Source organism: Chiroxiphia lanceolata, chromosome 8 (assembly GCF_009829145.1).
Source record: "Chiroxiphia lanceolata isolate bChiLan1 chromosome 8, bChiLan1.pri, whole genome shotgun sequence".
Lineage (NCBI taxonomy): Eukaryota > Metazoa > Chordata > Aves > Passeriformes > Pipridae > Chiroxiphia > Chiroxiphia lanceolata.
In genome coordinates this window covers 3,923,604-3,947,273 of record NC_045644.1, presented here as the reverse complement: position 1 = coordinate 3,947,273, position 23,670 = coordinate 3,923,604, and the positions used below count along the sequence as shown (strand labels likewise).

The following is a 23,670-nucleotide window of genomic DNA, read 5'->3' as shown; positions in this document are numbered from 1 at the left end:
TCCTATATCAGCTGGGAGGGAAAGCATTTAATCAGCGGGAAAAGGGCAGAAGGATTCACCCAGGCATAGGTCTGAAAGTGCTTTTAACTTTGGTTGAAATGGAGTAGATTCCAGATGACATTGTCCCTTTAATTAGGTGATACGATGCCGCTGATTTAAAGCCTGCTGAAATCAGTGGAAATATGCCATGGACTGCAAAGGGCTCTGGAGCAACCCCAGTCTCCTTTTGTGGTATAGAAATGATTCTTCAGCAATTTAAGAACTTGGAGGGGCTGAATCAGAAGCCAACAAGTGACCTCTCATGCATTAGGTTGAGAAACGCAGGTTTGAGCTCAGCCCTCGCTGACTCGGAATGAACAGCCACGTTTTCCCTTCACAAAGTGTTACAGCAGAACTGCTTTCCTATTTTTCCCTCCAAGTATCCCTGCATGGCTTTGGAAAGGGAAGGGAAATCTATTCTGTGTGTAAATAAAGTATTGTGATGTTTGTTTAATGTCTTTGTTTGCTTTGAAAGTTCGTCTGGTACTAATGAATTTACAAAACCTACATTATCCATAAAACTGTCGCTGCTGCAGGATTCTGTAATAACTCAGATAACGTATTTAAACCACGAGTGAGTTTGCTCTATCCTTGAGTTGATAAATTGTGTAGCTTCATTTGCTAGGAATCAGCAATTTTATGTGGCAATTAATTTTAACAGCAATAGGGAGCCAAAGGACTGAGTTTTTATCCTTGGTTTTCTGCACATCTGTGGGAATATCCTCGTGTTTACAGTTCAGGTTGCAGCCCTGGGACACAGTGTGTGTGCAGAGGGGGAATGTAGCTTTCCAGGCGTCATGGCTGTGCTGCTCCAGCTCACAATCCAACCCTCCACTTAAACCATTGTGGGAATTTCTCCTCTTTCAAAATGTATGTCAGAAAGATGGCAGATGGCAAAAAACATCCATCCCCAAGGTCTGTGTTGTTTTACCCCCTCTGCTGCATGAACTTGCTGGTTGCCTTTTTTATTGTGTAAGTCATCACCATTGGGGTGATGCCAAAACCATGAACGTGGAGTCAGGGAAGAGGAGATCAGGTTTTTCTGAGGTGATTCCAGTTGTTTGTTTTCCCTTTTCTGGTCTCTGATATCCAGCCTAGAAACACCCTGTTTGTCCTGTTGGCTGCAGAACTGTAATTGTGTAGGATCTGATCTGGGAACCAAAAATGCCTTATTTCCAATCTTGGCTCCTGGTGCCAGGTTTACATAGTGGAACAGGTCATTTGACTTGATAATTTATGTCTGTGACACTGACTGCACCCTCAGCAGTGTGCAAAAAGCACTGGAGTTCCCCTAAAGCTTAAATTTGTCTTGTAGCAATAAAAAATGCTGAGGGAATAATTCGAAGGGGATTTATTTATGATGCTGTTAAGTAACATCCGCATTTTGGATTTTGCTGTTTGGGATGAAGTTGGGGGCATTTCTGGGCAAAACCCCACAGCCATGGGGTAAAAAAGGGTTTTATCATAAGATCATGCAACGATTTGGGTTGGAAGGGACCTTAAAGATTATTTCATTCCAATGCCCTGCATGGGCAGGACGTTCGACAAGACCAGGTTGTTCCAAGCACCATCCAGCCTGGCCTTGGACACTTTTTTTCAGGCATTCTCCTTGTCATTGCTGTGGCAGCACAGGGGTCTGTAAGGTAATCCCAGGACCACAAAAGTGCCTGTAGATCCTTAGCCTTGTATTTAGGGTGTTGGTTTCCCATCCATGACCATGGAGCCATTGGTGACTCTGTGGGCACCACTGGTCTGTGCCTGTAGGTGGGTCTGTGTTTCTACATCATTTGTGTTACAACTGTGTCAGTTCCCAAAGTGGAGTGATGGCTCCAAAATGAGATTCGGGGAAGTTATGAGCAAGGTCGTGAGCCTGACGGAAATTTCATTTTGTTCCATATTTATTCTGCTGTTTGGGGTTGCACGGAGCTACTGGTCTGTAAAATGAGGTCGCAGCCGGGAAAGAAAGTTTGGGAGCTGCTGCTTCAGAGTTTGGGTTGAAATTAATTATTTGTATACCTTAGAGGGTTGCACTGGGTTTTAAACAAGGCAGCTGAGTTAGAAAAGCTGTGGGAATTCATTGTGAAACACTTTGTGTGAAGGCCAGCACTTGAACCTTTGCGCTCCCGTGGTGCGCTACCAACCAGAAATTTCAAATTGGCTGCTGAAAGTCGGCTGTGTAGTCACCCAGATATTTCATCATGTTATTTCAAAAATCCCAGTGGCTGCAGATGCTCCAGGGCCACGGAGGAGTTCATTGTAGTCACAGCTGAAAAGTTGGTGTGGTGTAGTTTGTGTGGCTTGTGTTATACACCCAGGTGTTTAGGCTGCAGAAATGCGGATGCAGAAAGGAAGATTGACCAGGCTAAAACTGGTTTGGGAAGGAAAAAATCTAACCAGTGTGGAATTGGATGTGGAAAATGTGATACTGAAGGCGCCAGCTTTGTGTCTTCAAAGGAAAATAATCTCTTAATTTTTCTAAGATTAAAATGCCTATAAAATAATATCCTTTTAAAAGCCAAGTCGACCTCAAACACCAATTCAAAATGCCAGTAATTTGCAGAAAGAAATCTGTATTTTCATGCACGAAACCTGAAAACAAAGAAACTGATAGAACAGCAGAACCAGGTGCTTGCATGTGCTTTTCAAGTGGGATTTCTCTGTAGGGCCTCCTTCCCTGATAGTTCCCTCATCACTCATTGCCTCTTCTTTCTAATATAAACTCTCTGATCTCCCTACCATCCTCCTGCTCTCCTGTTTTGATGTTGCACACAGGATTATTTTTAAGGTGAATGTTTATATGCAGGCCATGTGCATGAGAATGAGTCATTTATGTATTCTTTTGAGTCGTGAAGTGCTGACTCTGGACATATATTTGTTTTTCTACTTGTTGCTTCCTTCTGCAAAAATCCCAAACAAATATTTAAAGGTGTTCCTGCTCAGGCTGGAATTGCCGATTAATTTTCAAATCGCTGTGCTTTGGGGATATTTGGTAGGAGGAGCAGGTACATCTCTCCCTCACAACCCGTGCCCTGGGGATGCCACATGGGGAGCTGCAGTTCCTCCGCTTGCAAACTCAGCATTCAAAGGAGAAATTTCTCTTCGTCTCATTTTTATGGTTTGACTTGTGACTTTATTGTTGCATGTTCTGAGTTCCAAGGAGGAAAATAAATAGCAGGAAAGGAAAGGAAAGTAGGGTTTCCGTATGCTTCCTGCATCTTGGGGAGCCGTGCTCCGTGTTAGCTGCTGATAAGGAGGTTGTAAACCCACTGGTTTTAAAACCTGGCACATGGTTAAGCACCAGGGAAAATAGATGCCTTTTCTGTCTCTAAAGCAGCAATTCCCTGGCAAAGTCTGTGCCACGGGAGCACCTCTGCTATGGAAACAAGCTGGGAGAGCCGGGGTTGTTCAGCCTGGTGGGGAGAAAGCTCTGAGGAGACTGTGGAGCCCCTTCCAGTAGCTTAAGGGTCTGCAAGAGAGCTGGAAAGGAATACTGGAGAAGGGCACAGAGTGACAGGACAGTGGAGAATGAGTTCAGACTGACAGGGCAGGATAAGATTAGATATTAGGAAGAAATCCTTCCCTGTGAGGGTGGTGAGGCCCTGGCACAGGTTTGCCCAGAGAAGCTGTGGCTGCCCCATCCCTGGAAGAGTCCAAGGCCAGGTTGGATGGGGCTTGGAGCAACGTGGGCTAGTGGAAGGTGTCCCTGCCCATGGCAGGGAGTTGGAATGAGATGAGCTTTAAGGTCCCTTCCAACTCAAACTATTCTGTGATTAGGCTGTAGATCTCTGTGTGCATATGAAATGCTGCTGGCCAAGCTTTGATTAAAACCACTTCATCCCTCTCTCACTTCAGTGTACAAAACATGTTTTGATTAGGAAAGACTTGTGACCATCCTGTGCTCTCTGAGATGCACCTTCCTGTTCCCCAGGAAGGGCAGCATTCCCTACTCAGTCCCTACTCGGGGAGGGAGTGATCCATGGGTATGTCTGATGCTGGTGCAGAGCCAGGACTGAGTTGCCAGCATGAATCCCTCTCAAAGCCCTGTCTGGCCATGCCAGAGATGGCTTATCCCATCACAAGGTCCATCAGCCTGCAAGACACAGTGTCACACATGGTGGCCATCTCTCCATTTGGTTGGTTCTCTGTGCTTTGAAATGCTGAAGTTTCCTTATTGCTCCCACCCGCTGTTCCACTCCCTCCCCTTCATTCCCCGTTTTCACAGCCTACTCTTGTGAGCTTTGCATTTTTAGGGAACCGAAGAAATCCGCCTCCCGGGTTCCTTAGGTGGTACCATGCAGATGTTTATGTTCAGAAGTCACAGAGCTCCTGCACGCTGGCAGTAGGTCCCCGCTCACGACGACATTCCATAAACCCCATCCTGTGTGACCATTCTTCCCTGCTGGCACCGGAGATGGTGTGTACGAGTGTTGGCAGACATGGCCCCGGCGCTGCTGCGGGTGCCCCAGAGCAGTGATTGTATTTGCCTGCTCCTTAGCAACTTGGTGGCTGCTTCAATTACAAAGCACTCGGAAAAACGCTCTCCATCTGGTTTTCCAACCCCAGATGCGACCACCCCAAAGAGTGATCTAATTCTTCTCTATATAGACTTGAAAACTTCTCACCAGTTGGTGGTGCGGGAAATCAAATAAGAGTCCTTAGGAGCAATAAGATCCACATGCTGGCCTAATTGCACATGGAGCTAGACTGCTGCTCCTGCTCCAGTATATTTGCAGTGCTGCTCTCAAAGGCGTATTGTTAGGCGAGGGGAAAACCCACAAATCTTAATTTGAGTAATAATTTAATGTGGTCCAGTAATTAGCTATTCATGATAGGGGCCCCTTCGTGTCTGGTGTGGTGTGTGAGGAGAAGGCAGGCAGGGCTCGGGGGCAGCCTTGGTCTGTAGACCAGGGGGTATGAAAAGGGATAGTATCTCATCCTGCTTTTCAGTACAGTCATTTTAGTCTATGTTAGATCATCTGAGAGTGTTATTCTGTTGGGTTTTTTTAAATTAAGACCAAAAAAATGGTGCTGATTTCTACCTCTGCAGACTAAATCAGGAGGACAAGGCAGATTGTGGTAGGATGAGGGGCAATAACTTCAAACTAACAGAGGACAGGATTATATTAATGTTAGGAAGAAATTCTTCCCTGTGAGGGTGGTGAGGCCCTGGCACAGGTTGCCCAGAGAAGCTGTGGCTGCCCCATCCCTGGAAGTGTCCAAGGCCAGGTTGGATGGGGCTTGAAGCAACCTGGGCTAGTGGAAGGTGTCCCTGCCCATGGCAGGGGGGTGGAACGAGATGAGCTTTAAGGTCCCTTCCAGCTCAAACCACTCTGTGATTTTGTGATTGTGGGAAAGAAGAGGCAGAGCCTGAACTGGCAAGTTACTGAGCAATGGTAAAATGTCACACAGCCTTGACAGAAAGCTAGAGTGTAAAATTTCCTCCCTCCTCTGTTCTGCAGAAGATGTCATCCTGTAATTTCTTCGTTGTGAATTTTTTGTTGGCATAGGGCTTGGGATCAGAGCCTTATCATTTCAAGCTTGTCCTTAGGTGTCAGTGGCTCCTCCTGCCTGGCCAACGCTGTGCTTTGCTACACGTGAAGAGCCAGTGAGGGAAAGTTTGAAACCGGTTTCCTACATGCTTAAAACTTCAGTCTGAGTTTTAACGAGGGGGTGCCAGCCTTAAATATTCCCTCTGTGTATTGGAGCGAGCCCTGATTCACGCCGGGGGCTGTTTTCCATCAGGGTTTCCTGTGGGAGCCCCGTGCGGCGCACAGGAAGCGTGGCCAGGCCCGTGGCCATCGCCCTCCATGGCCCATTCCGGCAGACAGTGAGAAGCAGTGCCAGCCCGTGGCAGAGGGTAGGAGAGCCCCCGGGCAACCGTGGAGGTGAGCCTGGCTGTCCACAGGAAAAACAAAAAATTACGGAAAGGCACGACCCCTTGGGACCCGTGTTTTGTCAACAAACGGAGCCGGCGCTATTTTGAGCCGCTCTGTACCTAACACTTCCTGTTTTTCAGAAGAAACTTCTTGTTTTTTCGCTTTTATGTTGACGGATTTATTTTAACGGCTTGTTCCCGAACCGGCGCGAAGGACTTTACCCTCCCTGAAGCGTGCGGGGTGGTGGCCCACGAGGAGGGAGGGAGGGGAGGGAGGCCCCCCGGGGTCTGCTGAGGGGAGAACCATCCTGATCCTCCTCCCAAGGATTACTTGGAGGGTTCCCGGGTACACCAAGGGGACATGAAGGTGGGCAGTCAGTGGGGCGGCTGCCACGGGGACGCTGCTGACCTGAGCCTTGTGTGGCTCTCTTTCGAGGAGCGGTGGCCCAACCAGTAAGGACAAAGTAAATAGTGTTCATTTCCTGCTGACCTTTTAACACCAACAGATGTTTTCTCTTACAAGTACCATAGGCCACCTCAGTCCCTGACCTCATCAAGTGGGCTGCTGCCGTTTTCATACTCGGCACTCTATAAAACTGCTTTTTTAACTGGTTTTGCTGAGACCTGCTTGCAGAAGTGAGTCTCCTGCCTTGGTCAGGACCCATGCGCCTTTAATGTTTCTTACTTTCTTTTCTCTGGATGGACCAACCACTTCCTCCTCATTTTTGTCCTCTGTGGAGGATGGCAGATGTTTCCTCTGATGGGCTCTATCAGGCAGCCGGGGGAAGTGAGTTTCCCTTTATAATATTTTCCCTGGCAATCCTCACACAGGTTGGACCTGCAGCCCCACAGCTGGAGCAGTAAGTCCATCACCCTTGCCCCTGTTTGTGGTGCTTCTAATTTGCTTTGGGCCAAGGGACCTGCAAGTCTGACCATGACTTGTGTGTCCAAGAATATCGGAGATGCCAAGTGCATCCAGGAGACAGCTAGAGGTGGTTTCTGTGCTGGGTCTCCTGGGTAGAGCCTGTGTTCTTCTGGCAGTCCTGCCTGGAGACCATGGGAACAAGCTCTGCAGTGTGGGGATGGAGCTGAGTGGTGTGTGTGGTGTCATCGATTTGCTGGAGACCTTTCACTGTCGGTGAAAGGTCTTTTTGCAAAGTTGACATGGCAGTAGTGTCTCATCTGATGTCATCAGGCAGGGTGAGGTGTCTCCATGTCTGGGATGAAAAAAGCCCCACTGTGGTGCTTGTGGGTCAGTTTATTTGCTGTGCTGTGCTTGTGTTCCTGGGTTAGTGGCATCCAGTTCGTAGGGCAAATCCTAGAATCCCAGAAGGGTTTGGGTTGCAAGAGACCTTAAAGACCATCTAGTCCAAACCTCCTGCCTTGGACAGGGACACTTTCCACTAGCCCAGGTTGCTCCAAGCCCTGTCCAACTTGGCCTTGGGCACTTCAGGGATGGGGGAGCTACAACTTCTCTGGGCAACCTGTGCCAGGGCCTCACCACCCTCACAGGAAAGGATTTCTTCCCAGTCCTTTTGGTCTGCTTTACCTTTCAGGTGGGGGACATTGGAGATATGAATGATCACCAGTGTGATTTTCAGTTATTGCATTATGCCATCTGGAAAGGGATTTATGTTAATTTAAAGTTCATGGATTTACCTTTATAGGCTCTTTCTTAATATCACGCTGAACATAAATTGATAGAGATTCCCAAGTTGTCATTTGTTGATTTTTTTGCCTTTCCCTAAAGAGATAATTTGTGTTTGTTCTTTTAGTACTCTCCATCTAATTTAGTGAAGTATGTCCAGAAGTTTTACTCTATGAGTTGTGATTTCTCTCCAAGAGCAGCAATGTCTGTGCAGGACAAGGGGGAAAAAAAACCTCTTCCTGTGAGTCAGGTTACCCTCCTTTCCTTGTTCCATCAAAAAGAGAAGAATGCAAAATCTTAAAAATTCCTATTACCCAAACATTACCATTTTTATAGTTTCAAGTTTAGAGAAAATGACTCACAGGCATTTTTAATAAAGGATTGCTCAAAATAGAGTGGAGTGTGATTCACATTAACAAATGAAGACACAAGAGAGGCAACAAAGAAGCCTTTAACCTGATCCCCACTCTTCCCCATGAGTATATTGCAAAGTGGATGATTGAGATTCCCCTCGGGGGGCCTGGCAGTGGGGGAGCAGCGTGCAGGGATCCTGCCCATCTTGTATATTGGTTTTTATTGGTCAGTGTAATTAGGTACTGCCTAATTGCTGCAGGAAGCCCTGGAGATTAAACCGTTGAGCCTGAAGTGAAGGCAAACCTGCATTTGGGTGCCTCTGCAAACGCACCTGACTTTTACTCACCAGCACTCAGACCCAAGCGTGTGTCCAACACCACTCTGGGCAATTTGAAGGTCCCTGTTACAAGAGAGATGTAACATCCACAGCAGTGGGTGTGTGTTCCCTGCTGCCTGCAGGGACTTGGAGCGAGAAGCCAGCTTCTCTGGCTCTACCTGAAATCAAGGAGCGCTCACAAATAGCTTGTAACACAACCCTTGTGAGAAGAATTGTTTAACAAATAGCCACATAATCTAGTTTGCCTTTTCCACGGTGTTTCAGTTTGTCCTGCGCTGGCAGTCAGCCTTTCCCAGGTTTAACCTTGCAGAGAAGATTTTATCTTGCCAGTCTGCAGAGGCGGCTGCTGGTTGTGGAAAGCATCCCTGACTTACCAAGTGGATTACTGGGCAAAATCAATTTTACTTGGTACATTCATATGCTGAAAAGCAACATAATAGCGTCTGCTTTGCTTCCACACCAGTGAGGGGGAAGTGCCCCAACATGTGTTGGAGACCCTACATGAGTCTGAGAGGTGATTGAGTGTTTTGGACCATTTCCATCACCAGCGTAATTCTGATGGAGTTGTTTTGGCTGACTGACCAGGATCTGCAGAAATGCCTTAGGTGTGTGTGCTGATGTTTATTTTGTGGATGCTAAGCATTCCCCGTGCTTCTTGCAGCTTCTTTGGTTGATATATGGTGTTTTCCTTCCTTTTTGTCAAAGTGTCCTCTGTCCCAGAGTTAATGCAATTGCTATTCAGTGCCGTGCAAATACTCTTTTGTATTTGTATCTCTTTTCTATTTAATTATACTGTATAAATGTCCTCGGTAAATTTGATAAGTTGGGTGAAGGATATTGATTTTCGAGTCTCTCTTGTGCAGGGCTCCTTGTAGTAGTGGCAGCCGTGCACCAGGCCTGTTTCCTGAGGAGGTTTTGAAGGTTCAGTGTTTAAGTAGCTACGGGATAACAAAGGAATTTCTTTCTCTACGCTCACGGTTGAGTTGTTGATTGCAGGGTTTAAGGCCAGAGAGAAAACATTAGTGTTGGGTGCTTTTTTTTTTTAAAAAAAAACCCCTTACATTCACATTGTCTACAAAAGCGGGTAGGAAGGGAAATCAAGATACAGAGTAGAACCATTGTCTTCGTTCTTGCAAATAAAGCTGCCAACTTTGGGATAAAATGAGAGAGAGTTCTCCCAGGGTTGGTTGACATCCTGGGGAGCAGTGGGGGGACCCCGGAAGTGCTCAAGGCCAGGTTGGAGGGAGCAACCTGGTCTAGTGGAAGGTGTCCCTGCACATGGCAGGGGGTGAAACGATGGTGTTTGAGGTCCCTTTCAACCCAAACTGTTCTGTGATTCCATGATTCTATGACTTGCAGCTGGGCAGGCCCCCCCTCACCCCTCCATCACCCTGTGGCTGCTGACAGGGCAGGAGGAGCAGGAGAGACCAGTGGGTGTGCGGGGAGGCGGAAAGGAGGGGAGGGAATTTGCAAGGTTAAAAGGGGAGGACCAACGGTCTATTTTTAACCGCAGTTTTGAATGTGAAGTGTCACCGATGTTAAAAAAAGCTCCTAGTAAATGGTGGGGAAGATGCAGGCGATAGTGGAAAGCCAGCTGCAGCTTTTTGAACTGTTCACTGATGTTTGTGAGGAGGCTGTGAACACTTGGTTAGTGTTAATGTCTTAATTTTCCTCTTCTCAGCCTGAGGTCTCCCTGCACAAGTGACTTCCTTTAAACCGTGCTTAGCTCATAGCCTCCTAAGATTATTTTTGTTTTTAAGAGGAAAAGAAGGGAGAAGTAGAGATATTTGTGCACTTTCCTATTGCGCTCGCTTCTTCGCAATCTCTTGGAACATAAAATGTTTTCCTTTTTTTTTTTTTTTAATGCTGAAAATTGGACTCTGATTTTTTTTTTTTTCTGGCTAATTTCCATGTATTTCTCATACAGGATTTTAGCCTTGATCTATAATGCAGGCCTGTGGCTGTTCTTGCTAAAAGTTTGGTCCCACCAGCGCTTTCATTATAAATCCTTTTTTTCAGTAGCAAATTGCTTCCTGCGAATGTCACCTTGTGACATGTTTGGGTGAGTGAGGGGGGCAGTGTCCCCACATTGCACCTCGCAGCCATCCACCCCCCTCTTCCCCAGGATTTGGGAAGTAGTGTTTGCTGCTGGTTGCGTGAAGGGAGGAGGCTGAAGCCTCTGCGGTCTGTCACGTCAGTGATCCGTGGGATAATGCATCCCGAAGCAGTGGCCGTTTCTTTCTATTGTGTCACCGATCTGCGCATTAAAGGGACCCCGAGTAGGTGTTGCTACAATAAACCATCGCGGCTCTATAGGAGCCGTCACAGTTCATTGCATCAATAATCTGTGTATTAAGGCGTCCCGAGCAGGCCTGGGCACACAATGGACCGTTATGGCTCCAGATGAGCCCGTATAAATTTAGGTCAATAACCTGAGTGTTGCTAAACCCCAAAATTGCCCTGCTACAGCGAGCTGGCAAGGAAGAAGGATGTGTAGATTATGCAAACCTGGTGCTTGCACAGGATACTCTGACTAAAGGTTAGTGGCGGGAGAATTATTTCATCTTATTTATTACTGTTATCTAAATCTCTCTCCGCTCACTTGGCTCCATCCTTCCCTCTCCCTTCACTCTGTGTGAGCGATGCTGCGAGAGCAGCGAGGGAGAGCCAGGGATGGAGGGATGGGAGGAGCAGGGAGGAGGCAGCGTTTCGCGGCAGAGGTGTCCTGGAGCCACCCCGCATCCCGACGAGCTCTTTCCCACGGGACTTCATGGAAACACTCACACATTTCCATCCTGACTGTGCCTGTGCCTGACCCCGTGGAGCTCAGTATTGTCTGTAGCATGGGTTTTGCAGGCAGATCCCCCAGGGCTCCCCAGACCCCTGATTACTCCAAAAACCACCCTCCATCCTCGTCGCCGACCCGTTTCTTGATCCAAGCCCTCCGTGGTCCTTGATGCCCCAACACCTGGCTGGGCTCTTTCCTCTCTGCCATTCTTAGCATCCTGCCCCTTCCTTCATTTCTCATTTCCCTCAGACAAGGCCCTTTTGTGGGTAGGTGGAGGGGAGAGGAATGCCTCCAGCACAGGCCGGAGAGCCCGGTTTGCATTGTGGGTGTACGCCTGAATGGAGACGTAGCCTTGAACTCTTGAACTCTCTTTTTTTTTTTTTTTTTTTTTTTTTTTTTTTTTTTTTTGTCGAGTAAAGCTGCTGTGTGCTGAAAACAAACAGGACTCACTCCGATGGAAAGAGATTGTGTAGTGGGAACAGGTCTCGGACCAAGAGAAACGGGGTTTTCCACGTTTCTATTCTGAGAGTTTCCATTTGAGATTTTGCCAGCAGTTGGACAGCAAAAGATGAATTAGCTGAGCTGTTAAAGGTATTACACGTGTTTCCCCCTTCAGAGACTTGTTAGAACATATTTTCTTCAGTGATAGTAATAAGTGTTACAAACAAAACAGAGTTTTCCGCTTTGAATATTCCTTTACACAGAGCATCATCTACATTAAAAAAAAAAGTATGTTAAGCAACATGAATAGCTTCAGGCTATTTTATTTCATGTTGCTAAATAAGTCAATGCAGATGAGGACTTTTTATGTAAGAGTGGCTTGTAAATATAAGCACTAAGATAAGGGCAAATTATAACTCCAGAGATTTCCTGGAGACAGAAGAGTATCACTGCCTCTTTTCACTATTCCTTGTCAAGGCAGCGGTCCCAGAACAGGCTCTGTGAGATTTGACTGGGAAAAAAGGCTTGAGATACCTGTGATGAGAAACACGAGGAGTTTGGACTGTGGGGGGGGTTAAGTGTGCTGGAGGGGAGCTGACTCTCCTGGTTTGCTGGACCGTGGTGCAGCTGGGGTGTGAGGGGCTTCCCCTCTGCTCTTCAGGTGAGCACCTGAATGGTGGAATCTCCTGCTGGGCTTAAGGTTCCTCCTCAGACCCTCAGCTGGGGCTGGTGTGATCTTTCCTGGGATGAGGAATTGGGCTAAGGCCACCCAGGTACCTCCCATGATAGACAACCATTGCCCTGCAGTAGTTTGGTCACTGTGGGACAGGGCCCAGGGAGAACATCCTTTGTCGCTGCTCATCCCTGGAACCGCTTGAGTGTTCATGTAAGATTTGATTCTCTCATCCTGATTATGGAAGAATTTAGGAATGATGGGTAGAATTCCAGGCTTGGAGACACTACATGTACATCATGTAAGTCTGTAGGTGGGCTGTGCTGGCTGGAATGTGGGTGCCCTCGAGTTCTTGTCCCATCAAGCTGATGCAGCAGCACCTGGTTACAACTCGGGACGCTGTATTCCCTGAGTGTTCCACGACTTGGCTTGTAAGGATGCACTCACCTAGTTGCTTCTTTTATTATTTCTTTTAATTAGCAGCAGTACAGAACCAAGGACTTAAGAGAGTCTCAAAGACAAGTGATCTTGGTTGTAGTGTTGGTCATTTAGCTTGGGCACCCGAAGGAAAGCCTTGATACCTGGGGTGGTTTGAGTGGTCTTCGTATTGCTGCACTTGCTGTTTTGAACTTTATGTTGAGGAGGAATTCAGGAGTAACTTGTGAGTACTGTGGAAGTGTATACTACATAGAGTTGTTTAATAAATCCTGCAAGGCAGGAGTGCTGGGTGCTGCCAGCCCTGAAACCAGTGAGCTAAGTGGAATTGGGGGGTCAGCAGCACAGAGTCATGGGAATGAGAGAAACACAAGGCTTCACAGGGACACAGAGGGGATGCGTGGAGGGGAGGGGGTGTGCAGGTTGGGAGGATGTGGCTCCTGGCCACATGAAGATTTTGGTATGCGGCTCGTACTCAGGAAGTTTGGCCACCCTGATTACAAACATACATATATTTGGAGATGTACAGCAAGATGTATACTGTCTCTTTCCTAATTTGATTTGCATTTAGATGGAGAAAGGAAAACCACTGAAGCAGGGGAGTGGGTGGCTTTGTGTGGTTTCCTGGCCAGCAGAAGCTGAAAACAGTTTAAAGTTCACATTTAGCAGTATTAGCAGGAACTAGAAGGAGATGTCTGAAGGTAAGTGGCCGTGTCCTACCTCTTGGCACTGAGGAAGCTGGATTTGCCTTTGTTCAGCTCCGGAGATGGCTGAGCTCTCCCCTCTAGCTCCAGAGATAGGTAATGGTGCCATGGCACAATTTGCAGTTTTTCTCATTTAATAATTTTCAGAACTTAAAACATAAAGTACTATTTATGAGAGTAAAAAGGGTGAAGTTTGCTGTGTTAGAGTTGGGGGGCGAAAAGCGAACTGAACAAAACCAAACCTTGGAAGAAACAATAGCTGTGCACCAAAGGGTTTATTTAACTAGGACTTTTTTCATAGCTATTTCATCTTATTTTCCTCTTGTCCTTGCTCTTGCTTGCTCATCTATATACAGCATATGGAAAGGTTGCAAAGTGGCAATTACTAAATGAGAGTCGACAGAAACTACTCTCCAGCAGCTCCAGATGGGGTTAGTGATGCTGTTCCCAAGCTCTGTGCCGGTGCTTCACTCCGCAGTATGAAATGCCCTCTAATGGACAAGTAACTGCATAACTCACCCAACAAACCGGCAAATACTCATTTTTCTCAGGATTTCTAATCTGCTGTGCTGATTTTGGTAGAGGAGCAACTAATGGCTTGAGCAGAGAACAGCTTTTGGTTATGCAGACATGCAGACAGCGCAGGTTCACCTTACTCTGTGTTAACCTTTGCGATTAGTGCACATGAAAAAGGAGTAATTTAAGGAATTCTGGTAAAACGTAGAGCAGGATTTTATTTTCCAGTATGGCAGGGACTGTAAGGTTATTTATGGATCATTTCCTGTTGTTTCATTTGAAACAACAGTTAAGGGTAGTTTTTCAGCCAGTTATGTGTATGGCAACATCAGTGTGCATGTTATCAGTGTCAGATACTTAAAAAAAAACAAGATAAGAGAGGCTGAAGGAGGCCCATGATTAATTAGCAAATGGATTAGGCACTCTCAAAGCTAAGTGGATAATTTGGGTTCAGCTCCTGGTTATTGTTCTGCCCACCACCAACCCCTGAAGGCTGTCAGTGCAGGGTGAGCAGAGCATCGACCTGCTTCATTTCTGATGCCAGAAAGAGAGATGACAGTTATTTTCTTTAAAGCAATTTTCTTGCTGCCTGTTTGGGCTGTTTGTTTGTATTTTAGCTTTAGGAATGAAAGGAGTGCCAGTTCTGGTATTTCCTAGTTCTACTCACAGAGGATCTGTGGAGGGCTCATACTGCCTGACAAAGGGACCCTGTCTGGATCTTCTTTTCTCAAAATCAAGACAGAATCACTAATGTTGGAAATTAAAATGGCTAAAAAAAACTGAAAAGAAAAGAGGTATCACACTCCCTCCTTTTTTTTTGTGCCACGGCTATTGTGGCTACTTAAATATTTCATTTCAGTGTGTCTTCATAACATCTGTCTGGCTGCTGAGAACCCAATCTGGAGAGCAATTTGTAACCTGAAATATAATTCTTAATGGAACTTTTTTTAAAAATTCACTTCCAAACAAAAACCTCTCTCATGCTTTATGCATCATTAAGGTAGAGAGGAAGGAAAATGCTACAAACCCATATGTCTTCTTTCCCTTCAAAGGGCACCTATACTTAATTGTGATTCTTCTTTTCCTGAGTCAACAAGTAGCTTTGATGGAGTAGAACTGATGAGGGATCCACGCCGTGACTTTCAAGGGCTGTAAGGAACGCAGGATCAGGCTCTCTGTGTCTTCTTTGAAGCCTCATTATTTTAGCACAGTCTGTATCTCGTTGCATAATGTTTTAAGATGTGGTCTGCATCATTATGTGCCGTGTTTAATTTAGCAGCAGATGTGCAGGCTCATATGCCGTTATGGTACATTTTGTTCACTCATATAATAGCAAGGTCCTCAAAATTGCTACCAGTTTTTCAGCACAAGACTTGTTCAGGGTGTTATTCTCTTTTTCTGTACAGTGAGGAGCAGAAGAGCTCTTTATGTGCCACCAGCAGGTGCTCGCATGGGAGTGCTGACTCTCCACGAACACATTTAACCTGCTGCCTCACTGCTCTCTCTGCACCCAGGGAGGGCACCTGCCCCAGCAGTTTTCAGGGGAAGGCACCAGGCAGGCAGTGGAGGGGCAAGGCTTTGGTTCTTAGGTTTCTGGGCAGAAAAAGAAGTGAGTCACCCAGACCAGTAACACTTATTGCTGCCCACAGCATCATCCAGGCATTCCCACGGAGAAGCCTTAATGCAAAACATCGCTGCGCGCTCCGCGGCAGCAAAATCATGGTAATAACTTGTAGAAGCATTACAGCTAGTTAATAATAGTTTTGCAGCTAGAGTCCTACCCTCACCATTTTGAGGGTGCTGAGGGTCCTGGAGGAGGGATGGAGACTGCTGTGGTTTAATGCCAGCCGGCACATCAGTCCCATGCAGTCACTCACTCCCTCCCTCCTGTGGGATGGGAGAGAGAATCGGAAGGGTAAGAGTGAGAAAACTCGTGGGTTGAGGTAAAGACAATTCAGTAGGTAAAGCAAAAAGTCTGCATGCGAGCAAAGCAAAATAAGGAATTCATTCCTGACTTCCCATGGGCAGGCAGGAGCTCAGCCATCCCTGGGAAAGCAGGGCTGTATCATGCATAGCAGTGACTTTGGAAGACAAGCACCATCACTCCGAATATCCTTTCTCTTCCCCCAGCTCCACATGCTCAGCATGACACCATATGCTCTGGGATATCCCTGGGGTCAGCTGGGGTCAGCTGTCCTGGCTGTGTCCCTTTCCAACTCCTTGTGTTTCCTTGCTGGTGGGGCAGTGTGAGAAGCAGAGAAAGCCTTGACTCTGTGTGCTCAGCAATAACAAAAACATCCCTGGATTATCAACCCTGTTTCCAGCACAAGCCCAAACCACTGCCCCACACCAGCTACCATGAAGAAAATTAACTCTATCGAGCCACACCCAGCACAGTGCCTGGCACCAAGATGTGATTTACAGGCAAGGTAGTTCTCCCAGAAATTGGGAAAAAACCTTTTTTTTTTTTTTCCCCTAGCATCCTATTTCCCATGGAATGGCTGAGCGTGTTTAATGGAGCGGGAGAAGTCTAGACCCTGGCCACACAGGAACTGTGTGATTCCTCTTCCCAGGTCTGGAGGTTTACATCCTTCAAGCATTATTTAAAAAACAAACAAACAAACAAACAAAAAAAGAAACCCAAACAAAACTAAACAAACCAAAAAACCAAAACCAAACAAACACGATTTTATTTTGAGGTAATAAAATCTGTATTTGTTTTATTAATTATTAAACATTTATCTATGTAAAGGTTTAATCCATTTTTGGTTTGTGCTGGACTGTTTGGCTTAATCATGTCCCATGTTGTTTGATTGAGAAGACATCCAAAAAAACATCTCCAGAAGGTTTGTGTTGTCTGTCTCTTCCCTTCCATGTGCTCCCCTCCTCCCCTACGGTCGTGCCAGGGCTTTAGAGAGCATCACACTTAAGGATGTGCCGGCGGCGCAGGGAGGAAGGATGACAGAGTGTTCCCAGAGTATTCCTCCTGCATTGTGCCGTCTCCTTTGTCCGCTTCCCTCCCCTGTCATTATCTCTGTGTGTCTCCTACTTGCTTTTTTCGCTGCCTTTCCTTTCTTATGCCGAACTCTGCTTCCCAACCCCTCCTGCCCTCCCTACGGTGTCTGAAACGATCAGCAGTGGCCCGCTAGCTCAGGGTGGTTAATACCCAGGGATGCTAATGCAGGGCTGGAACAGTTCACAGCTGTCAGGGCTGTTCTAGCGTTGAAATCTCAGTTCAGGTATGACTGAGCTTTGGAAAACTGGACCTTAACACAGAGGAGGATGTAGGGAGAGCTGCCCATGGCATCAGCAGATACCGACTTCCACAGTTCCACTCGGGCATCCTGCTCTGCTTCCAGCTGAGAGGACTGATATCCAGCAGTAATCACAAGTATGAAACCTTCTCCAGAAACCTCTCCTTTCCCAAGAGCCTAGGAAATGTCCGACAGTACCACCAGAACATTTGGACTGGATTTGTTCAAGTAAGGATCTGTACATGTGATGTGAGGAAGGATGGTAATTTTCCATTTTGCTGTCTGGGAGTGGGAGCTTTTGCAGTTCATGGAGCTGGGAGTTTTCTGTAGTAGTGAATCTCCATTTTCTTGAGTCCATCTTTCGTAGAGGATAGAAAATGTAGACAGAAATTGTGAGAAACAGATTTCTGATTCTACTAAGGGTCTGGGAGTCTGAATTCTTGTTTTAATTCATAAAATCATAGAATGGTTTGGGTTGGAAGGGACCTTTAAGTTCATCCTGTTCCAAACCCCTGCCATGGGCAGGGACACCTCCCACTAGCCCAGGTTGCTCCAAGACCTGTCCAACCTGGCCTTGGACACTTCCAGGGATGGGGCAGCCACAGCTTCTCTGGGCAACCTGTGCTCAACTTGTGTTCAAATTTTGTCTAAAAGTGCGTCTTATTTTGGAAAATCAACTTTATTTCTTTCCATTTTCCATCAAAAGGGGGAAAATCAGCCCTAACACAGCTCTCATTTTCTGGCTCATGGACTGTGGTATTTAACGGGTAGTATTCACAAGCTGTTTAATTGTGTTATATCAGGATTGGTTTCTTCCTAAAACATTGTATTTAAGTACATTCCTTCTTTAAATAAATAAATAACTGCTGGGCTATCATCATGTCCGAGGGTTTTCAAGAAAATTTACATTTTGAAAGACACTGTTGGAGGCTAACACGGTCATGCAATTACTGTATGTAAATCACTTTTTTCCTAATCTTGCTGAAGATGAAGTACAATTTTTGTGTGTGTGCCTCTCCCTCTCAAATTTCCTTAGACAATGAGCTTTTCTTGTCTTTTAATTGCTGACCATGATTTTTCTTCTGCCTAGCCCTGATTGTATTTATTTTGTTGTGGGGGACATTTAGCCCTGTGATTGTTTGGAGATTGGGTTGTCTGTAGAAATCATTGAGGACAGATTGAAGTTGGGGGCGCAACTAATTGCGTGCCCCGTCCCACAAGTGGAAGAACTGCTTTCTTAATTACAGCCTCACGAGGAGGCAGGAGAATATCTGCTTGTTTCTGTGCCCCTCACATCTGGTTTTCTCCATTTTATCCATCCCTGCCAAATCCTGCTCGGCAGCTCCTGCCACATTTTTAATAAGTCTTCCGAGTTGGGCTTTTATTGCTGGTTGATGTCATGGACACCTGTCAGACAAAGATGGAGCAGTTAACATCATTAGGAAGCAGTTCATTCATGGCCATTACATTAAGCTGTGTGGGACTCTAATATGGCCAGTAATTTCTCTGATTGTTATTAGTTTCTTTTGTGGGAAGTTTTCCTCCAGGGAGCAATGCAGAGAATTGAGATGGCAGGGGGAAAAAAAAACTTTAATGGATGCATTTGTCCATCAGAAAATGCACTCTGTCAAAATTATATACACTTTGCATATTGATTTCATTTGGAGAAATAAAGGGTAAAACAGTTGCAGCCCCAACATAATGGACCAACTGAGTGTTTTCAGAACAAAATGATAACTTTTTCTCTACTGGCATGACTTTTTTATAACCTGGTATTTCTTTCTGGAAGTGGAGTGGGATGTAATAGAGGTAAAAATTCATGGCTGTACTTGTAAATGTTGATGGTGGAAATGCCATTAGCTACTCAGGCTTTAGCTGCACTAACAGCTTAATTTTTGTTGTATGAAATATTTTGACTGTACCAAGCTTCTGCCTCTGGAATGGAAGTTTTCTGCTTCTTTTAGAACGTTGCATTAATTTTTAATGTGAGTGGGAATCGTGCTCTTTAGCATCCCTACGTTTAAAAAAAAAAAAATCAATTAATTATTACCATAAATCTCAGCGATTAAGCTGCAGTGGCGCTGCTGGGAAATTGGCCATTAACTACCAGGAAATCGCCGATCTTCCCTTAGTCGGAATTCAGTTGTACCAACACAAGGCCTTTCCTTTTATAAATTGACTATCAACGTGATGCATAATTGATAACCATTTATAATAATAACAATAATCTCCACGAAGTTGTCATCTCGGTGTGCGGCGGCTTTGTTAGAGCATTTACCCCCTCACGGGCTCAGCCTGTTGCGTTGGTTTAACTGTGTTTTTCTGGGAAGTTAATGGTGTGCTTTTAGGAGAGCCTTGTGCTGGTGCAGAGGAATAAAATGCAAAGTGGAAATGCCTGACTGGACCTGCAGGACCCGAAACATTGAAGAGAAGGGGAAGCAAAAATCAAGGTTACAGATGTTGCCTAAGGTCAACTTTTGGAGTTCAGCCTGGTGCGGTGTCTTCTCTTGTGTCCTGTATTTCATGAACCCGGCGTTTTTTTAGTTTTCTTGAAAATTTGGTTTGCAAACAGTGCAGTGTGAACATTCACCTACCAGGGAGAAGCTATTTGTGGGTTAGTTTGAAGTTTGTGGTAACTGCTGGCTTTTCAGAATTTATTTCATTTTTTTAACCCTTTCAGTACTATGTAGGCAGAGAGGTTGAGACTTTTCAGGCGATACGGATGGCCATTCAGGAGATGATTTCTTGCTGTGCTTGTGCTCATGCCTGCCTTCCTCTTCTCCTCCCCTCCTTGCAAGGCCTCTGAAAATGTGCTGGTGTTTTCCTTTGCTTCTAGAAATCATGGATTTATACTAATTCTGCTCTTTTGGTGCCTTTCAGTGGGTGGTGGATGGATGGTGAGGGGCAGAGGCCTCTTTCTTGAGCAGGGTCCCTTCCCTGGAAGGATTAGTAGCTTTTAGCAGGGTCATCTGCTTTCACCTTAAAGTGTAAAAGAAGATATTGAATCAGTGGTAGCATAAAATATTAGTGCGTGTAGTGTTGAATTGTTTGAATTCAGTTGTCAGCATGAGGTCTTTTCCTCTGTGGCTTGATTCACAAATGCTGTTGTGGAATTTGCTTTGAAAAAGTCATACCTGGGTTTTACATCAAAAGCTCAAACCTGGGTTTTACAAAAAGGCCATTGGGTAGAAGTGCCACAGCAGCATGTTCAGGGGGTGCAGCCTGAGCTCAGGTTGAAGCATTCAGGGATTAAAAAAAGCTCTGGCTCTCTGTAGGAGGAAAAAGCATCAGACCTGAGAAGAATCCATTTGGGGTCTTCCTCTGTGCCACCAAAATGCAGAAAACCTTCAGTTGTTGTCCCGTTGGAGAGCATTTCTGTAAATCAGCCTCACATGTGGCTTTTATGGATTGCTTTATCTCACTGGCATTTAAAATTGTGTTTGCTAGAAATGGCCTCTCTGGCACCCAAAGTTTAATGTTGGCCCTTCAAACATGAGGGCAAGGACAGGCTATGGTGACAGCTGGAACATATATCAGGGTCTTGTTGCAAATTGAAGGTCCATTGATGACTTTTACAGGGCAAGGCTTAAATAAGACATGAAAGTAGTTTGTGTGTGAAAGTACTGGCAGAGCAAAAGCTACTTCCCCTTTTTTATATGCTCTCGAAGAATCTTTCAGCATCTTTGAGCCTACAAAGCAACTTAATGGTTTGTATCTGCTAGGAATAGATTTTTAAGACAGAAATAAAACTGGGAAGCCCATGCAGTGCTTTGGCAGTTCTTGTATACAGGGCTGGTTTTTCTGATCACAGGGAAGATAGAGAGGCCATAAGTTTGATTTGTGGTGTGAGAAGTGTGACCAGAGGGACACTAGGGCTGGAAGCACTGAACTCACAGGTGACCTTTCAGAACCTGCTCTGCTGTTGGGCACAGGCAGATCTCACTGGTGTGCTGGAAATCACAGAGTGGTTTGGGTTGGAAGGGACCTTAAAGCTCATCTCACTCCAACCCTCTGCCACGGGCAGGGACACCTTCCACTAGACCAAGTTGCTCCAAGCCCTGTCCAACCTGGCCTTGGAACACTTCCAGGGAGGGGGAGCCCACAAGTCCTAATGACTCCTTTCCTTTCCCTGCAGGACCCACAGTGGCAGTATGCACGCCGACTCCTGTGAGTTTTCCTGAGTTCCTGGGGGACTGCTTTGCTTTTTGAATCAGAAAGTTGCAAAATACCGTCAAGAATGGCACTTGTGGATAAACACAAAGTCAAGCGACAGCGACTGGACAGAATTTGTGAAGGTAAGAGTGTACTCTCATTTTCCTGTGGAAGTTGAGAGATGATTAGGGTAGAATATCTGTTTTTTCCTTGGTTTTTTTTAAAGCACTTAAAGAGATCCAAGAGGACTAGATCTCCTGTCTTTTCAAAATACATTCATACTGTCTGGTTACTCACTTGGAAGTCATGTGTAGTCCTGTGAACAGGATTTTTGTTTAATTGCCAGATCTTCTCCTTTTATCCTAATTTCTGTGGAAATTATGTGGTCAGTCCCAATTTGAAACATAGCTTAAATTTCTACTGTATTGAGAAAAGTGTTGTGCTCTATTAAATAGGCTTTCTGGAGGTCTCCTCTGGCTGGAGAAAAAGCTGGGACTCAGAGACTGGTGCCATAACTCTTCCTTCCCTTCCTAGTCTGAGTGGTGCCAGTTGCAGTGTCCAAGACAAGTGTCACTCAAGGGGTGTGAAAGTAGACCATCTCTTGTAATATTGACTATCAGCCTATAAGAAATAAATGGAAAATTTAAGAGTTGTTGTTTTAATGATTTGGGGCATATTGTTGGAACAGCTTCTCTTTTGCTGGTGTGTGGTGATCAGGCAGCTTTACTGGAATTCTTTATTGATGGTGTGTCACAGTGTCACAGGACAGGTGGCTTTTGCTTTCTGTTTCGATTTTCCAGCAGAAGAAGTGTTTAGGAAACATTTTCTGTTGCAGCTCACATAGTGTAAGTTACTTATGACAGAAATGAAGTGATGGCAAACAAGCTCTGACTTTTTGGTGCGCACTCCAATAACTCTCCAACGCTCGTGCAAGTTTTGCCATCAGCAATAAAAGCAGAGCAGAGTGTTATTTTAGGAAGAATATCTTATGTCTCTTCAGGAGTTCCAGTGTTCATCTGCTCTTAAGGAGAGGGATAGTGGCCTGCAGGGTAACAGTGTGCAGTGTTACTTGAATGCCAACGAGGTGAAATAGGATTTGCTGGTGGATGAAAGCACAGAGCTCACAGGGGAGTTGTGCTGTGTCTGTTTGAGCAAAACATGTGGGGCTTTGCGGAGTTTCCAGTCAATGTGAAACCCTGATCAGCAGGATAAGATGGGGTTTACCTTGATTTTTCTGTTATATATTGTTTAGTCTCCATTGCTGCTGCTTTAACTTGTCGTAAGTTACTTATCCCTATTAATTTTGCTCTGTTAATTCTGGAGAGGGGGAGACAAAGCAGAGGGAATGAGTTAGAAGGGAGTATCCAGGGTACGCTGCCATGTGGAGCTGCCTGTTTCTCCTACTGAATGTCATAAACACTCAGGTGTAGCACACTGTCTCATCTTCAAAACTTACTTTGAACTTGACTTAAAAGAGTTCTATCAGCTGAGCCTGGATTTTCAAAAGCTGCCTTCCCGGTTTGATGTTTACCATCAGATCTAGTTGCTGAGTGTACAAGAAATTCAAAAGGATCATACGACAGACCTGCTAACGGAGCTTTAGATGTGATTGAAGTTTAGATTATTTTTCTCTGATATATGAGCTTTTTTCTTCTTTCTCGGTCGCAAGATATTCTTTTCTAATCTGTAAATGTGCAGGAGACGTAACTTTTTAAAGTATACTTTGTCGTTTACTACTGGGTTTGTAATTTGATGGAAATGTTGGGAGTCGCCGTTGCAAGACGCTGTTGTGTTGTATTTGGAAGCAACAGATAAGGACTGAGTGTGGGCAGCATTGTAAAAATTACCTTGAAAAATGCTAAAAGCTTAGGATTTGCCAAAATAACTAGACTTGGAGGCCAGCTGAATACCACACTGGCCTCTCTGATGGCTATTTTTTATGATAGGCTCCTAATCTTGGCTTATAGCATAGAAAAGCAGTGAAAGGGGGCAATTCCAGCTGCACACTGAAAAAAATGACCATTTCTCTTGTGTTTGTCTTGAAAGGATATGGAATAATAGTGAAAGATAATGAGAAATTTTGGAACTACTTCAACAGACTCAGGAGAGGAGTCTTTGCTGACAGAATTGTGTTCAGTGAGAGGAATCTCTGCTGTTCCATCAAGCTGATGGCAATGTGGTCCAAAAAAAGTTGCTTTTAATGATTTCCTGTTCTGTGGAAACACTTAAGGAGCTTTTCCCTTTAAAAAATGAATGGGATACAAAGCTGCATTTACCTGATGAAAGGCTAAATGTCTGGTAGTACACAGGTGGATTCCTGTTCTTTTCCTGAAGGTTCATATACAATCCCTTTTACTATTCCCAACACAAACCCTGCAGAGTTTGCTAGGAATGGGCTGTACTCCATGAAGCAGGATGGTGGCAGGTCTGGAGGTGGAATACCCTCGGGCTACA

The 23,670-nt window shown here is 45.4% G+C and overlaps 1 protein-coding gene across 2 annotated transcripts in view; it reads left to right on the top strand.

The window, feature by feature from the left end:
- The window catches only part of CTBP2 (C-terminal binding protein 2), a 137,715-nt gene that overhangs the window by 57,184 nt on the left and 56,861 nt on the right, over window positions 1–23,670 (top strand). Inside the window, exons 1-2 of one of the 2 annotated variants that reach the window (XM_032694226.1) lie at window positions 9,664–9,683; window positions 21,200–21,359. In XM_032694226.1, the coding sequence (XP_032550117.1) occupies window positions 21,302–21,359 (58 nt within the window). In that variant the 5' untranslated portion in view covers window positions 9,664–9,683; window positions 21,200–21,301. Of the gene's footprint in view, window positions 1–9,663; window positions 9,684–21,199; window positions 21,360–23,670 lie in introns of those variants that run through there. The other variant, XM_032694225.1, reaches the window with a different exon arrangement.